The 18170-nt window shown below is 37.0% G+C and overlaps 3 protein-coding genes across 3 annotated transcripts; all 3 read right to left on the reverse strand.

Annotated features, from left to right (window-relative positions):
• Positions 1-1007: 1007 nt before the first annotated feature.
• On the reverse strand, positions 1008-5614 carry LOC112751504 (succinate--CoA ligase [ADP-forming] subunit alpha-2, mitochondrial). Its single transcript, XM_025800657.3, has 7 exons — positions 5163-5614; positions 4738-4947; positions 3607-3777; positions 2892-3015; positions 2658-2719; positions 1981-2062; positions 1008-1433 (listed from the first exon to the last, which is right to left on the reverse strand). Exons 1-7 carry the CDS (start codon positions 5358-5360, stop codon positions 1294-1296), a joined length of 987 nt encoding a protein of 328 aa, XP_025656442.1. The 5' UTR covers positions 5361-5614; the 3' UTR covers positions 1008-1293.
• A 3033-nt stretch (positions 5615-8647) lies between these two features.
• On the reverse strand, positions 8648-9736 carry LOC112749305 (uncharacterized). The gene has a single exon (XM_025797562.1). It carries the CDS (start codon positions 9734-9736, stop codon positions 8648-8650), a length of 1089 nt encoding a protein of 362 aa, XP_025653347.1.
• A 2440-nt stretch (positions 9737-12176) lies between these two features.
• LOC112751505 (plastid division protein CDP1, chloroplastic) lies at positions 12177-18165 on the reverse strand. Its single transcript, XM_025800658.3, has 12 exons — positions 17334-18165; positions 16782-16895; positions 16569-16706; positions 16345-16449; positions 16127-16249; positions 15113-15481; positions 14881-14976; positions 14609-14725; positions 13998-14063; positions 13130-13906; positions 12726-12916; positions 12177-12544 (listed from the first exon to the last, which is right to left on the reverse strand). The coding sequence occupies exons 1-12, from the start codon at positions 17595-17597 to the stop codon at positions 12463-12465; spliced, it is 2442 nt and encodes an 813-aa protein (XP_025656443.1). The 5' UTR covers positions 17598-18165; the 3' UTR covers positions 12177-12462.
• Between the last annotated feature and the right edge of the window lie 5 nt (positions 18166-18170).

Here is an 18170-nt window from a genome sequence, read left to right on the forward strand (position 1 = left end):
ATACATTTTTTTTATAAGTGAAAATGGCTTTTATATTTGACAAAATATTTATACATATGATTCGAAATTTTGCGGCAACATTTAGATAATACTTGAAAGTATAGGCAAAAATCCGAATCAAAATTTGATTTTTAGATTTCCTTTCTTCATTTCTTAAATGTATTTTTTTCATCAACAAAAAATCGTAAACATCACCAAATGTTTAGGATAAATCTATTTCATTTTCTAATCATACTTATAAAAGATATCTAAGTCCAATTTCTAAATTCTTTTGAAAATATATATATTTAATAATTGAGAACTTTGTTGATAATTTGAAAACATTTTTAGCGGTTTACTCGTCAAAATAATTTTTATGCCTACCTCATCTACAGATGGATGGCACATTAGAACTAGGTGTTTAATGCCACACAGGCGATGAGCTTCATCTTCTGGATAAAATACTGCCCTTTTCGACTGATGGTAATTCTTCAACAGTAAGAGCTGAAGTGCGATTTAGAACTTGAAGATTGAGATATGTAGAACGAGGTTTATTTTTCGTATCAGTCAGCATAGCATTTAAGACTAGTCTTACAAAATTCCTGATTTTTGCATCATCAAATTATATAATGCATACAATCCATAGGCTAATATAATATTGTTCCCTCTTGTTCAAAACTTATGGATGTTCTAAAAAAAATAGCTACCTTGCCAATGTTCTAACCAATAATAATAACTTACTACGTCTGTTTTTCTCTCTTTTTCTTCTTTTTTGCCTCTTTAAACGTCACTATTACCTTTTAGTTTTTGGTCCATCATTGAATTACAATGACGTACCAAAATATGACAACATTTGTATGCCCAAGATTATCCACTAGTCATAAGACAAACATTATGGGTGACCAACTTTGCAGAACAATTTTAAGTAGTTCGAAAGTCGCTGCAAAAGGGTGAGTTTATATCATAATGCGTATTGATAACAAAGCTACCACAAACATGCACAGAAGTACCCAGTTGCAGGCTACCGATGCAGAAACAGCAATTTTAAGCTGCTGGAAATTCACTGCAAATGATATAAATTAGATGTTTACAAATCGGTGCCACAAAACTGGTAGGGATCATAACAATCTTGCCGGAAATACGAAGAATCTTGAATGACTTTTTAACTTTTTTTTTTTATTTTGATGCACCTCTCAGCCTTTCTTTGGGGGAAAACGGAAAAGTCCCATTGCTATCAATGGGGATCAAGTTTTCCGATTGTGTTATAGACAACAAAAACCAATATGGTTTGATTAAAAGTCAAATGAACCCAAACTATTGCACCAAACCCCTCTGCTTGAAAACATCTAGCATAGCGACTCCAATTTTGGCAGGGGACTCCACAACGGTGACGCCAGCTTCCCTCAGGGTTTTGATTTTGTCTTGTGCGGTGCCCTTGCCACCCGAGACAATAGCTGCACAAACGAGCACAAACAAATTCAGGATGTATGGTTGATTTAATACCAATCATAATAAAATTACGTAAAATGAACATATAACTAAGGAGTTATCCCAAAGCTAAATGGCCAAAATATCAACTACACTCCTCCAATCTATAGCGCAGTTTTCGATGAGAACTTCAGTCTTTAATAGAACAGTTTCGAAATGAACGATACTTTCTCCTCTCAACAAACTAAGGGTGCCTCCTTTGTATTAAGCCAATTGTAGCACATTAAGGCTTAAGCATAAGATGCTTTACATGAACTCATTCATATCAAACAACACAGTTCTTGGTCAAACTAAAAGGGAAAACATATAGTAGTTAATAATTGTCACTTGTTAACTAAACTAATAAATTCAAAATCCCTTGGCTTGCAAAATAAAAGCCATTAACTGACATTGAGAAGAAAGGAGCAAAATAAGCATGCATTATGCTATCTAATTCTCCAAAACAAGCAACAAGCTGCATTGGTATGTCCCATTACAAGTCATCAGTTCCACATATATATAAAATATCCTTACCTCCAGCATGGCCCATACGACGGCCGGGGGGAGCAGTTAATCCAGCAATAAATGCAACAACAGGCTTCTCGGTACCACTTGCCTGTATAGAATGCCATTTCAAAATTAAGAACCGCCGAACATCAACATGGTAGTCTAAAATAACATGATAACTGAGCATGTTTATGATATGTAGCATAAATATCACCGGGCAACACCTTATAACATTTAATATATGCACAACAATATATGGACCTTTTTCCTACTACACATGATCATATATAACAAAATGAATGAACCAAAAGCTTTTAGACCTAGTTAATACAAGCAGAATAACAACAAAACATAAAATTTTGAAAATGTTGGACCAAGAAGAAGAAAACATTTAGAAGTGATGGCTAGCAAAGTAGCAATGAATTGGTTTAATTACCAATCACCCATAAAAAGAGTAATCTATCACTTAAAAGTTAAAACAATTGGAAATTAGGAACAGAATACTGCAGCAGCAACTTCTACTCATTATAATTCAGCATAACATAAATACTTTCCTCAAAATCATAATTATAATGTAGGAAACATATTATGAAAGCCTAGCTGTGTTCCTTACTCACAAGATCAAAAACATGTTTTAATTTCTCAAATACTGATAATTAAGTAAAAGACAAAATCGTATGCACAGCTAATAATTAAAAACGAACCTTGATTAATGCAGCAGCATCCTCTTCTGCAGTTCCTCCAATCTCTCCAATAAGAATGATACCTGAATTAAACAAACAGAAAGTATTTACAAATGACTCTACCCCATAATTCCAAGAGGAAACACTTCACGACACAAAGAAAATACTCACAGAAGTCACTGCCAAGGATCAGAAGATAGTCAAAACATGCAGTAATATAAATGACAATAAAAGAGATAAAATATGACAACGTACCTTCTGTCTGAGGGTCTGCAATGAATTTCTCAAGGCAATCAACAAAGTTTGTTCCATTAAAGGGATCTCCCCCAATACCGACACAAGTGGATTGTCCAAGGCCAACAGCAGTCGTTTGGAAAACCTAAATAGTTAAGAACACATATACTTTATCCTTTGTTAAACAATGAACATCATTAATTTATGAATCAAAATGAACTTGAATATTCAAATGATAATAACTCCCAGGAATAAAAGCCAGCTATTTGGTAACAAACATGAATGCTGAATCAGTGTTGCTAAACTAAAATTATAAAAGATGCATGCAAGTAGAGGCATTAAATGTCAAGAAACTGAGCAAGAAAATTGATCCATTGAAACCTATAGTTGATTATCGTGCTCCAACTAAGAAGTGGAGTGACCAAAACAGATGATAATACAAGAAGTGGCATATAAATATTTTAGGAACGGTATAATCACAAGTGAAAAAGCAGTAGGTCCATGAACCAATTTTCAACTGAAGAAAAGTGGCAAAAGATACATCAGTATCCCCAGTAGTATGTGCCAATATTTTCCTCTACATACTACCGATATCATATCCCATGAAAAATTTGAGAAGAAAAATTAAAAAGAACCCAATCCAGACAAACAACACTTACCATTTAGCCAAAAAATTCAATTGCATCCACTATTGAACAAACTATATATTCAACTCGAAATCAAAATAATGACTCACCGCTTCATATGTCAAGGTACCAGAACGAGATACAATTCCAATACGGCCAGGTTTATGAATGTAACCAGGCATGATTCCGATTTTGCATTCCCCAGGCTTGATGATACCAGGGCAGTTTGGTCCTATCAAACGAGTTTTGGACTGCTGATTAAGAGCAGCTTTAACTTTTACCTAGCATAAACACAATAACTTTAGTGATATTTTCAGCAGCAGTGAGCAATATGTAAACTACACTAGTGTAATAGTTCTTAGCAATAGCTCAAGTTCAAACATAAGATCTCATATGATATTTTAATATTAGTCCATAAGTCCAGATTCTAATATCCATTAATACTACCAATAGTTTTATGCGTTTGTGAAGCTAATCTTTCACTACTAAACACTACAATATCAAACCTATAAATAGAATGAAATAGATTTCAAAGAATCAACAAATGAAACCTCTACATGTAATAAGATAAACCTATCTCAGAATAAAAAGGAAAAAAAGTTCTATTTACATAGGTTGTTATAAGTAAGTTCCAAATACCGTTGACCTAATAGAAGAGATTAATTCATAATGCCCAATTAAGCATACAATAACAACCAAACTCTTTCTCACTAGGTGGAATTTCCTATGTATACTATCTTTAGACACATATATTGTGGCGATCCCAATCAGCTCCTCTCAATGTGGAATAACTGATAATAACTATTTATACTGGAACTACATAGATGGAATATGACATGCTGTCTTAAGCCATGTAAATGCCAACTTAACATAAAAAGGAAAAAAGTATAACAAAACCGATGAAGCATCAACGCATCATTTGAGTGTCACACACACATGAATCTTGCATTAAACATAGACAACACATGTCTATACACTCAAAAATTGTTTCGTTGACCGTGACAGACAATGACACAACATAGACAGTCATTTAAAATTGAAAAAGGAAATAACATATAACTTCCAAGTTTATTAGAAACTTCGAAGAAAATTTTCATTATTGAAACAATGAGACTAAGGCAAGGCAAGGTGAAGCTCATATACTTAGGGCATTATGAATAATGAATCAATCTCTACAATTCTACTATATATCTGGTGTACTAGTATCCTACAATTTTGACATTATAGAGTGGGAAAATTACCATATCATGCTGGGGAATGCCTTCAGTGATGCAAACAACAAGATCCAATTCAGCCTCCATGGCTTCCATAATTGCTGCCGCGGCAAAAGGTGGAGGAACATAGATGACTGAAGCATTGGCCTTCGTCTCAGCCTTCGCCTCGGCAACAGTGTTGAACACAGGTAGACCCAAATGCTCCGTACCACCCTTCTTTGGCGTCACACCACCCACCTAATCACCCGCACATAACATCAAACACATAGAGATCAGTCACGTATTCAGTTCAAATCCTTCATTTCACTGACACACATCATTTCATTTCAAGTTTCAACATCACACACATAACAAACAAATAGAACCAAAGGATCGCTAATCCAAATTCAAAATGGGTCAACAAATTCAGCTGATCGCGGAAATGTTGGAAGGAGGAAGGACGGGGAAATTACCATTTTGGTGCCGTATTCGATAGCTTGCTCGGTGTGGAAGGTTCCGTTCTTGCCGGTAATGCCTTGGCAAATGACGCGGGTGGTCTTGTCAACAAAGACGGCGGGAGAGGGAGTGGGACTCGCCGTGAAGTGGCGGATGGAGTGGCCGCGGCGGGAAGCGACGGTGGCGATCAGCTTGGTTAACGCTTGGCGACCCATCTTGTTCGTCGTTGTTCACTGTCTCTTTGTCTCAGATCTGTGTTGAGTTTGAAACTTTGAATGCAGTGAATTTTTCTTCTATGCTCGCTTTTCTGCAACTGATGTTCACTTGTCAAATTTGCTTTCCTTAGGGCAAGCGCAATTTTCTGTGACAAATAAAATAAAATAAAATAAAAATTCAAAAAAAAAAAAAAAGAGAAAGAAATAATTGAAGTAAGAATTTTGGCCTAAGACATTTGGGCTTATGGATGTTTGGGGAAGAATAACCGAATTCATGTATACATATTATTCATGTTCCAAAAAAAAAAAGTGATATGTATTATTTTTTATTTAATTAGTTTTGCTAAATCTATTAAAAATATAAATTTACGACCTTATTATATATGTGTAACGGATATTTATGTATTTGAATTTTACATTAACATCTAATATTCTAATCACATTTTTTCCATTATTAAATACTAATTTATTCTTATGTTTATTATCTGAAAACAAAATTATTTTTACTTGTTCGATAGCACATAATTAAATGTAATTGTATGTCTATTTTATCCCCATGTTTCACTATCTTTTCTATTATTTATTGGATTTTTTATTTAGGTATTCAATGTCTCATAAGAACATGATTCTTTTACATTTAATACTGATTACTCTATATTTTATAACCAACTTAATTGATTGAATTGTCAACTTACTTGTTTTATGTATAGAGCTCAAATTTGCTTAGGTAGTGTTTGATAGAGAGCCAGAGACCGAAAGACTGAGATTGAGAGACAAATACTAAGAGACAGAGACCGAAATAAATTTCAGTATTCTGTTTGGTGCAAAGTAAGAGACAGAAATTGAAACAAGAATAAAACTCTAATTTAATTTGCACAAAGGATAAAATTGGAATTAATTAATTGAAATGAGGATATTTTAGGTATAAAATATTATTAAAATTTCAGTCTCTGTCTCTAAAAATTTCAGTCCATGTGTCCCTACTTTTTGAAAGTACTGAAATACTGAAATTTTAGGGATAGAGACAGAAAATTTAATACCAGTCTCTGAACCAACAAATATGATACTGTGTCTCAGTCTCCCAGTTTCTGTCTCAGTACCTCAAAACAAATGCTACCTTATAGATTAATCTTTGATTTGGTCAACTAGAAAATAATACTAAAAAATAAAAAATACTCTATAGACTATACGTTGCTATAGTAGCAAAATGAAACTTGGTTAATTCATAAATTTTCTTAAGGGCATTTTACTTAATTAAAATGATTGAAAGGATTCTTTACTCAAATGCAACATTTGTCATTTGTTTACATGAGTGTCCTGATTCACTATTATGTAAAATATGGTAGGTAACCACATTTTTCAATTTATACATAAACCGTGAGAGGCTAGCACAGTTTACAGGTAGGAATCAATGAGCATAAACCGCGGTTGATTACCACGGATTATGCATGAAAATGGTGGGTTGAAACTGTGCTTGGTAATCACGGTTTATGAAGAAACTTTGTGACCATAAAACTCTGTTGGCTACTACGATTTATGCTTGGAGTAATATAAATACATAATCTGCTGTAAGTCATCACGGATCTCATATGTTGTAAACCAAAATTTTTGAATCTGGGAGGTTGAGAGAGAATCTGGAAAAGGCTGTGAGGTTTTGAACTATTTGGGTGGTGGAGTCATGGAAGACGAAGCTCGCATGTACCGATTAAATGGCGTTGCACACGTGGCTGAAAACATCGACCAAGAGGCTAGTTGTATTACCTTCTTATTATTATTATTATTATTATTATTATTATTATTATTATTATTATTATTATTATTATTATTATTATTATTATTAATGTGAGTTGTTTAGTATTATTATTACTATTATGATTATTGTTATTATTATATATTATTAATGTTATTATTATTATTATTGGGAGTTGTTAGTATTATTATTATTGTTATTGTTATTGTTATTATTATATTGGTATTGTTATTGTTGTTATTATTAGTATTATTGTTATTGTTTCATTATTGTTATTACTATTTTTAGAGAAAATAGAAAACCAATGTGGGTGTATAGTAATATTTTAAAATTATATTTACTGTTATTAATATTGCTCGTATGCTGAGGATTTCCTTATCTTCATGTTGCAGCTTACTAGGGTTATTAGTGGTGTCAGGAGACAACAGAATATGCCTTTACACGATCGGATTATACCGTATCTGGAGACCGCGAGCTTGTATCACTTGGTTAGGCTAAACAGTCAGTGGTTCTGGGTTGATGAGCCTCTATTTAGCGCATTCGTTGAGAGGTGGCGTCCTGAGACCCACACCTTTCACATGCCGTTTGGGAAGTGCACTATCACTTTGCAAGATGTGGCATATCAGCTGGGTTTGCCCATCGATGGAGAGGCCGTTAGTGGGTGCCTGACTGACTTTGAGAATCTGATGGAGAACGGAAGACCCGCATAGACGTGGTTTCGGGAGTTGTTTGGCGAGTTACCGCCGCAGAATAAAGTCAAGCAGATGACGGTGTGCTACACATGGTTCCATGAGAGGTTTCGGGTTCTCCCAGCAGATGCGAGTGAAGAGACCGTGCGTATATACGCGCGTGCTTATATTCTGATGTTGTTGTCCTCTCAACTGTTTGCGGACAAGAACGCAAACCGGGTTCACCTTCGCTGGTTGCCTTATTTGGCATCGATGGACGACTTGGGGAGATATAGATGTCTTCGTCGTGAGACAAACAGAAATGTTGTTAACTTGGCCGGGCCACTACAGCTTCTACAGTCTTGAATTTTCTAGAGGTTTTCCAATCTCAGACCCAGTGGTTTTGATGTGTTCAGATTTCCGCTGGCATCCAGGTATGGTTTATTGTTTTCGGTCGATAACCTGTTCAATTTCATGTGTTGTCGTTCCTAATGAAATGCTCACAATGAAACTTGTAGGTGGGTAATATATCTGCCGACAAACGATGCAGGGGATCAAAGAGTGGTGTCTTCACGCCTTTGTTTGGATAGATTGCGTGTTCGCGATGTGAGTCGTTTACTTATTGCTCTTACAAGTAGTTGTTCATGTTTACTCTGATGGTCTTACCTAAGATTACCTTCTCCGATACAGTTTCTGTGGGAGCCTTATTCTGCACCCGATGTTGATTGACTCAACACCTAACATTACTCAAATTAAGCATTCCTAATACAACATAGACAACATCAACAAGATCATAAACGTCATAACATCTAACCATCCCCGGCAGCGGTATGTCTTCGCTGGTCACAGTTCTTCCGCGTATGACTAGGCTAATGGCAGAGCCCACAGCGCTTGGGGTGGTTCTCAACAGACTGATCCATGCTACCGCGGAACCTGGTTGCCTTCGGACATTCTTCCCTTGCACGCCTCATGTTAGGATCGGGAATAACTGTTGGTCCAGCATATGGGGGCCATAGGCCTTCTGGGATAGGCGGAACAAACCCTTGCTTGTACACGTTGAACACCTCACTGATACGATACACCTCATGAACATATGACGCCCAATTCAGGTGCGAGTGAGCGCAACATGCAATGGCGTGACTACATGGATAATGCAGTGCCTGAAAGTGGTCACAGTCGCATGTCTGATCCTTAAAGGAAACTCGATAGCTACCTAGCGAGAAGTTTCCAGTCGGTGTCGTCTCAGCCACCGTGTACTCCGATTGGCGCCTGTCGTATAATGTGATGGTGAAGCACCTGGAGTCTCTGATGTTCCGATCAATTGCCTTCACCAACGCCTGACAATATTCATGCCCAGTTCCCAGCTGTGCCTCCGCCGTCTGTCCGCGGACCATGAATAGCTCAGCAAGCCTCCCGTAAGTTGACTTAACCAATGAAGTGAACGTGAGGTTGCGAGTTCCCTTTAACACAGAATTCACACATTCACTAATGTTGGTTGTCATGTGCCCAAACCGTCTCCCGCTATCCTGATGCTGGGTCCACTTGTCATACTCCATCCGATTGGCCCAATCACACATGGCCGGATTCTCAGTCCGCATGATGTCAAACCAATAATAAAACTCTGCTTCAGTTTTTGCATAGGCAGCATTCACCAGTATCCTCCTTGTATCTTTACCTTTGAAGCTTAGGCTAAAATTTGCCGCCACATGACGAATACAGAACGCTCGAAAAGCACGTGGAGGCAGCCAACCATTCTCGGGCGCCTCAAGGGCAGCCTTGATGCCATTATGCCTGTCAGAGATAACAAGAATACCCTCCTGCGGCGTCACATGCGATCGTAGGTTGGACAAGAAGAATGACCATGAGTCCGCATTTTCTCCCTCCACAAGGGCGAAGGCTATCGGGAGGATGTTCGAGTTCCCATCATGCGCTATCGCCAAACAGTAATGTGCCTCCATACTTGCCATACAAGTGGGTACCATCAATACTCACTAGGGGCTTGCAATGCCGGAAGACCTCGATGCAGGGTGAAAATGTCCAGAAAAGACGATGAAAGTACACCGTAGACTCATCGACCTGATCCCCAAGTCGAACAGGAGAGGTTTTTAACACAGTAATTGTCCCCGGCCATGGTCGACTGTACCCCTAGCATCCAACGTGGCAACTCGGCATACGACTCTTCCCAATCTCCATATATTTGTGCTACTGCCTTCTGTTTTGCCATCCAAACCTTCCTGTAACTAGGCCTGAACCCGTAATTGGCTTCTATTGCTTGTTGCAAGACCTTTACCGTAACCGCAACATCTGCCCTAACCAACGGATAAATCCTAGCACAGATAACGTGGTAATCAAGCTGCCGGTAATCACTGGAAATAGAGGTGGCCAAGAAAGTATGCGGACCGTTGTACCTCCTAACTTCCCAAGTGCCCTTTCGTGCACGAAGTGATATGCGAATCAACCAAGTACAACCCTTGCCGAATTCCTTGCATTTTCCATGATACTTCAGATGATCCGATTCCAAGACCCTGTACTCAACACCTCGGCGGATGCTATAGTCCTTCACACTCAGAACAGCTTCATCTTTATTCTTGAATGATTGCCCAATCTGAAATTCTGTAAAAGAACCCCCAATTATAGCACCTCTGTTTGCCTGTTGACCCAAAGCCTCCAAGTTTAGAGTGGAGAAGTGTGGAGGGTACTGCTGTGCGCTAGAACTTGAAGGGCCATGCTGTGAATGTGGATTGGCGCCTGTGTCATCATCGCTATCCTCAATGATATCTTCAGGCTCCTGGTCAGAGTCATCGTCCCGCATTGCATTCTCTACTCAATCAGGTTTCCCGAATCCTTGAACATAATGAATCATGCCACCACCAGTATCCACCTCAAATGCCTGCTGCCAGACCCCAGGATTCTCGAACGGTACAGAAACAACTGCCTCTGTTCGATCTAAATCAGCCGCAAAGGAAGGGGATGCAACCTGAGGAACAGTTGGTCCGGCCACATGCATCGAACTAGACGCACCGCTGACGGCAGTGGAACTATGAACTGGAGCTGATGCCCCAGAACTATCGACACCAACCTCCAACTTCGCATATAGCTCGTGTATTCTAACCTCTGGAAAACTCCTAACACAATGAAACAGAACCCGAATACCTTCATCAGCAGCTATCACAAACGTATCATACTTAACACCGGTCGACACCATTACGATGAAAATTTTGTAGAATAGCTTCTTCACCCACTTGCTCCCAAATACCCTAAGCTTTTGCAAGATGCTGTTCTTTACATCTGACAAAGTGCTTGATGAAATGATAAATACACTCAACGGTTCTCTGTCAGTAAACTTCACACCATATTTTTTGCTTATTTGAATTTTTCTAGAGCAATGCACTAAGACAAGAAAACTCTCTTCCTGCCATTGTGATAATGCTCCTCTTCAACAGAGCTCACTCATATATATAGAATTCTTCTTCTCATAAACCGTGGCTGCTAATAGGGTTTTCTGCATTTAAATATCCCTTCATAAACCGTGGCAGGTTAGAGGGTTTTATGGTCATTGTTACTCAGTCAGAAACCATGCCAGCTTACAATGGTTTATGTGTAAATTGTAAACCGTGGTTACCTACCACAGTTTACATAATAATGAATCAGGACACGCAAGTAAGGAAATTGCAATTGTTGCATTTCAGTCGTTTCTCTCCTTTATTTTATTCAAGTAAATTGTCCTTTTCTTAATAAATAATCTAGGTAATATATAATTAAAGTATAAGTGCTCAAAGTACTAAATTCACTCTAATTTTTTTAAAATTTGGATCCTCTAAATTTTAAATTTTACTTTAAAGGGTAAAGTACAATCTCTCATCATTTATTTTATAGGTGGGATCAAGAGAAAATATAAAAGAAAAATCATTCAAGAGTGAGAAATCATACTTTACTCTTTAAAGTAAAAATTTAAAACTTAGAAGATCCAAATTCATTTTTTCACGGGAAAAATTGTTACATAGACCGAATTGTTGCCAGAAATTTACTGTTTGAATATACTTTTATGGCTCTGAATCGGATTGCAACCACATATTTCTGTAACATGTAGCAATCGCATTTTCAGCAATCTATTCAAGATGCATAGCATCAGTGTTTTCATACTTTTAGAAGAACCTAGAGTTAGAATTATTTTAGAGTGGGGATTCGTTTGGACAAAATATATCCATCCTAAGTTCCTAACCAGTTGCGCAGATACAACACTCAAATCTCACGTTTTTAGTTGTATTTGCTGTCCTTAAAATTCTGCAGAAGAAATAATAAAAAGAAAAAGGCCTAACTAAAGAGAATATTTCCTTCTCATGAAAAACACTGGTAACACTATAAGTATATCATTAACATAGAAGAAAAGATTAACTATGGACTCCATAATAATTTATTTTCACATTACTTCGTTAAAAAAATTTTATCAGAATTTTCTCCTCACTACAATGAATATGTCAATCAATCGGTTCTTTACACTTTAATCGACAAGAAAAAGGGAGGGGTTGGAGGACAGCCTATTCATCTTCCTTATAAAGTAAAAAGAGAAAACCTAGTTATCTTACCTTATACAGTATACACTGAAAAATATATGTAATCATCTGCCTAAATAAACCAAAGTTAGCAGCAATGTAAGTTATTTCCTGGTGTGGTAAGCCAAAGATCATGGTGTTCGTATATCACCTTCACAGAACTTCCATGATCCATCTTCTTGCCTCTTGAGGATATACTTAACTTTATAAGTGCTGTAATTAATTAAAAATTGAAGTTAATGAAAAAATGACAGAAGCCAGGAAGTAGTGCAACATGTTACAGGAAAAGGGGGGAAAAATGAATGGAGAAAATAATGAAGGATAGCAAAAATGATAGGTCTGTCTAGCCAATAGATCACAGAAAAATACAAGGTTATGCAAGTAAACTATATACCTATAGTAATTTGGGTTCTTTTGCTGAGAATCATCAACTAGTTCCGCTGCTTCCTCTAGGAGAGCCTCTATTTCTGCCATGTCTACTCCACTCCCATCTGATAGAATGTCCGCTCGTAGGACAGACAATTTTAGCAAAACAAACCTCCAGTAACAAGATCTTTCATTCGCTGCATCAGCCAAAGCTTGCCACTGCCAAAGATAGCACCAATTAGTTTTTCCCCCCTCTTTGTTGTGATGAATGAATTTGTATTATGTGATAATTTTACTTAATTTCATTCAATTCTAACTTTCATAAACCAACAAATTATGAGTATCTTGACTTCAAATGCCAGAAATCACCCATTACAAGCAAACAAGAATTTGAATGAGAGGAGATTAAATAATAGTCATAGCATAGGCTACCTGAGCAAGCATGGACTCATCAAGGACTTGAGCTAGGGAAGTAACTACATGGCTAGGTCCCAAAGCTTCAGCTTTGATTGTTTGCCATTGTTTAACAAGCTTTTCAGCCTCTTCCAAAGGCATCATCAGCCTCCTGTACACATTAACATGGGATGATGATTTGCTAAGAGAGGCGCGCAAATCACTTTGATTTCCAGCATCGGACTGGTGCAAAAATGGTTGCTTAACTATTGCAAAGATTTTCTTCATTCTGCCAGCAATGTTACTACCCCTGATGTAAGCAGGGCCCATAGTGCAGTCAGCAGAAGAATCTGTTGTCCAAGCACTGTTATTATTGGCTCTAGTTGAAGTCCAATGAGAGCTGCTCTTGCTTAAGTTCATTCCAAACAACTTGACAGTAGCAAAAGCAATACAACCAAGTACAGTAATGTATGTTACTCTTCCAAATATGTGTGGATGAGTGTAGGGACCATCCCAAATTCCATTGCGATGAGTGCCTAGACTTCTGTTCACTTGAACAGGTGATTCGTGAAGACTGCTTCCATTTTCATCTTTGCCAGATAGCAATGAATTCTGCAAATCAGTAGGAGTCAGCTGTTTGACTGCGTACCCTATATTTGGAGAAGAGCTTGTATAGGAGCGAGGTTCCTCAAGATCTCTTCGTTCTAACGAACCAGATGAGGACAGAGGTCTATGACATATAGTAGGCACCAATTGTGGAGCTCCAGTACCTTTCTTGCTTCCTGGAAACTTCTTTTGAGCATTAAAGAAATTGACCTGCAAAGATGTAGATCGAAATACGACGTTTTGTTAAAATTAAGGAGGCAGCAGATGAGTTGTTGCCTACTACTACTACAATGGATCTCACCAGAGCAGGAGAACAATCTTTAGTATCTGGAAACAAAGCAAGTGCAGAATCCTTCAGCCATTTTTCCTGGTTAATTTCAGCAAGTGGTCTTCGATAAGAAAACAGAAACTCTAAATTTTATGACAAAACACTAAGATGAAGGACAAAACATTGTTCTTGAAGCATTACAGCTGTTATCTTGTGGAAAAAATATAATACATAATGAAGCTCAATCAGAACAGAAGTTTGTTAATTTTTTTCCCGACTATAAAAATCCAATTTTCAATGAAAGAAAACTCTACATAAATTATTGGAAAAGTATGGCAGTAAAATATGCATTATATTTTAGGCTAGACATTAAAAGCATTAAGTAATCCAAAATACACTACTTTGGAAACCCATCTGATAGATAATAGCACACACTGGACAGGAGGAGCCCAGGTCTATTGTTAAGGTCATCTAACAGACTAACACTACAATGGGGCTGCTGGAAGATGAGGTGGTGTCGCTAAAAGTTTAAAACTATCACCAACTTCGAATGCTACATAATACCAAAAAAGCCGCATAAAATTAAAAAAATACATGATCAGAGTGGCAACCAAAATAAGAAGCTGCATGAATAAGAGAAATACCAATGATGGGTTTTCAACAGAAGCATCCATTATTGCCTTTCCCAAGACCGATTTATGTTTTGGATTTGAGTTCAGCTCAAGCTGCTTAAGCTTTTCAACTGCATCAGCCTCTGTACCCTAGAATTTAAGGCCAAAAGAAGTTGATGAATTATGATGAAGAAGTCCAGGGGGAATGTAAAGGGAGGATACAAATTAAAACTGCAACATAATTTTTAAATGCTTCTGGAAGGCCGAAATGATTAATAGAGTTAACATGAAATGAAAGAAAATACCTGGCCAAGAAGGAATAAGCAAAAAGCTTCCTCAAACTTCAGATCAATGCCCTCAGAAGCTATTAAACATTCACATATGTTTTTTGCTTTGTTAATCTACATATATTAATATAAACAATTGATATTAGCATGAAACTTACAAAGCCAATGTTAGATAGCACTATGAAATATGGACTATAAGAGAAGAATTCAAATATCCCTATAATAATTAAGCTTCAGAGAAGAGTATTACCAACTCTTTTTGCTTGCTTGAAAATCCAAGTGCCAAATGAGCAATAAATACTCTATATAAACAGTTTGAATCAATTACTACCCTTTGATTTTGTGATTCAATTGTCTTCTTATTCTTTCGCATCACTGCTAAGTTATCCCAAGGTAGAAGATCAACTATCTCACCAGCCAGCAAACTATTGAATGCTTGGCTTAGAAATGAAGGCCAGTCTTGCACTTGGCATGAAGCTTCAACATCAAGACCCTGTCTGAGCAATTCACGCAAAGCCGCAATAGCACCTCGCCTTCGATCAAAATTCTCAACAGAATTAGGCATGCTCAGAAGTTCTAAGGTGCAAGCAGGTGCAAGCTCTTCTAGAGATTCTTCAATCTAGAAATCATCAAAAGCATCCTCAGGGTGTGTTTCATTCCTAATCTTGAGATATGAAATGTGATAATACAAAGAGGAAGGAGGTTGATGTCTCAAAATTAAATGTTTTCAAACATGAATGCAGGAACTACTACTTCTCCAGCAAAAAACAAGTATGAAAAAGGAAAGATGTGAACAATTAAGAATGTCATGAACACATAATGGAGACTTCCAAGAGTGATATGGTTGCAAAATTAAATAAGTACTCTAAAGATATTAATATGTAAAAATACTATAGTTATTGACAACACATAGTAAGATATTCATGAAGCTTGCCTAAAGTACATATTAGTGAAGCTTCCTGAATAAATGGTCGCAATAGCAATTGATTTTGTTGACGTGCACAATAATATTTTCACTAAATAAGATACTGAATTATTCCAAGAACTCACTTAATATGCCACAGTTGTGGAAACAACAATGAAGAGTATAGCATTTTACATTGGTGGACATTAATTATCTTTTTTCTTCTGTTGAAAGACTGTATGAGATTTATATAGTCCAATATCGAGTTTGTTTGGTATATGTTAATATGTTATATACAGAAAACCAGCTAATAACACAGAGATCTTAAGTGAAATTATACCCTTTAAAAATGTTTCTTACTTGGGATAGCAGAGTCATTTTTGCAAGAGATGGTTTACTCCTTAGAAGACACTGGGCGCGAGCAAGAGCTTCAAAACCTTGAGAAACTTTGTTCTTCTCAAAGCCAGCCTTTGCAATTGCACACTTAAAGAAAACACCTATGATAAGGAATGGGTACATAACAAGATTGCTACAAATTGAGAAAGTAATATCTTGATGTCTGGGTCCACATTTCATACCTCAGCTAGTGCCATAGAAAGAAGCAAATCATCTGTGTAAGGTTTGGCATCTTGATGCTGAAGATTCGCCCGTCCAATCTCTAATACAAGCTTTGATTCTCCAACCTAATTAGAAGAAATATAAAGGAGACAATAAATATTTCATCCCCAAAAAAAGCTAGAGAAACCAAGCAAACAAACCAAAAGAAAAACATCCAAAATGACTAAGTGCATGTCAAGCTCACTTCATGAAGTAGGCACAGGGCAGCAGGCAACCAAGACCAAGGAATTCGAAGGGAGGATTTAGGGGGAATCTTTTCCTTCAGATCACCAGCATATTCTGGCTCAAATAGAAGCTTATCCCTGACATCCATCAGCAGATCCTGTAAACCAACTTCAGATCAGAGAAATAAGAGAAACTCAATTCAGATACCACCAATTGATGATCATTTCTATACCAGGCGAGACGCAACAACATCCAAGGAATAACCCTCTTCAATTTCTGCATTTTTCAAACCCATAACTGCTTTAACGATTTCATCTTTCTCAGCTCGATCAGGAACACCAATGAGCTGCAAAATGGTATGAACAGCACAAAAAACATAAATATTAATTGTAAATAAGCACTATCCAGCATCCAAGTCGAACATTACAGTATAATAGGAAAAAGATGGAATATTAAGCAACCAAAACAAGATAAGAAGATGAAGATTCCTTCTACTCCCTTTATTCAGCAGTACAACTCTGACATTGTGACATACTTTTTCTTTGAATAAATTAACCATATTATTTCAGTAGAAAAGTTTATAAACCACCAATAAGTCAACAATCAAGTGCTCTCTTCTTCCATGACTTCAAACACAATTGAGCTAAATTTCCCATTATTTTTCTTCAACATCCGGGATTTGATTGCCCATAATTCATTGTCCTTCCTTCCCAATTCCTCAATGAAAGTAACATATACAGATACAATAGGATAAAAAAGGACTAAAAAAGGTAGCTTCCGTTACCTGGTAGCAAGAAACAGGGATTTCAACAGTTGATTTCAACTGAGCATTTTCAATAATGCGGGTATCAACGGGCTTCAATCTTCTCCTTTCGAGCACAACATCACTCTTCCCCGCGTGTAACCCAACGCAGAATGAAGAACCACAAAACCCGGAACCCACATCGCCATGAATACCCGAAAATGGAACCTTCAAATCAAAGGAACCAACGCGAGCAAAGTAACGCAGAGATGAAGGAGCGATCGCTGAAGCATTCGCAAATGCCATGAGCTATCATTCCCCCAAAACAAAAAAGTGAAAAAGCACAATGCACCCCCTAAAACCCTAATTTTTCGAAAATCCGCTTCAGCTTCAACTCTAGCTTCGCATTTTCTGCAGTTTTTTTTTTTTTGAATTCTCAGAATCGCATTCTGAATTTAATGGACATTAAAAAGAAAAAAAAAAAAGTAACCATAAAGAAGGTTCTTCTCGAGAGTGGGAGTGAGAGTGTGAAAAACGTTGCAGTAGTTAGAACTTAGAAGAGGAAAAAGGGAGGGAGATTAATTCCCATTCCCAAAGAGGAAAATCTAATTAACGAGCGAGTGTTTTTAATTAGCAGAAATAAAGTTTGATTAGAAAAATGGAACCTTCTTTTTTTTCTTTCTGTAAAACTCAATATAGTAGCTTTGTTCTTCTTTTTTGTTTTATTTTCTTTTTAATTTTAACTTTAATTTGCTAATATGGCAAAGAAAAAGCTAAAACCCAGTTGGCCTTGTAGTGTGAGTTTGATGTGAAAATTGCAAAACAGAAAAAAGAATCAAATGATTGAGACCGATCTGTGTTGAGTGTAAGGTTCAGAGT

This window comes from Arachis hypogaea, chromosome 15 (assembly GCF_003086295.3).
Source record: "Arachis hypogaea cultivar Tifrunner chromosome 15, arahy.Tifrunner.gnm2.J5K5, whole genome shotgun sequence".
In the NCBI taxonomy this organism is placed as follows: Eukaryota; Viridiplantae; Streptophyta; class Magnoliopsida; order Fabales; family Fabaceae; genus Arachis; species Arachis hypogaea.

What these genes read in the sequence shown, in the direction of transcription:
- LOC112751504 (XM_025800657.3), bottom strand. Translation starts at nt 5,360, where the DNA reads ATGGGTCGCCAAGCGTTAACCAAGCTGATCGCCACCGTCGCTTCCCGC. An exon ending in TCGAATACGGCACCAAAATG is followed by an intron (nt 4,948 to 5,162) that starts GTAATTTCCCCG and finishes GCGGGTGATTAG; the next exon opens with GTGGGTGGTGTGACGCCAAA. An exon ending in TCGTATGGGCCATGCTGGAG is followed by an intron (nt 1,434 to 1,980) that starts GTAAGGATATTT and finishes TCGTTTGTGCAG; the next exon opens with CTATTGTCTCGGGTGGCAAG.
- LOC112749305 (XM_025797562.1), bottom strand. Translation starts at nt 9,736, where the DNA reads ATGGAGGCACATTACTGTTTGGCGATAGCGCATGATGGGAACTCGAAC.
- LOC112751505 (XM_025800658.3), bottom strand. Translation starts at nt 17,597, where the DNA reads ATGGCATTTGCGAATGCTTCAGCGATCGCTCCTTCATCTCTGCGTTAC. An exon ending in TTTCTATGGCACTAGCTGAG is followed by an intron (nt 16,250 to 16,344) that starts GTATGAAATGTG and finishes GTTTTCTTTAAG; the next exon opens with TGTGCAATTGCAAAGGCTGG. An exon ending in CTGTTGAAAACCCATCATTG is followed by an intron (nt 14,064 to 14,608) that starts GTATTTCTCTTA and finishes GAAATTAACCAG; the next exon opens with GAAAAATGGCTGAAGGATTC.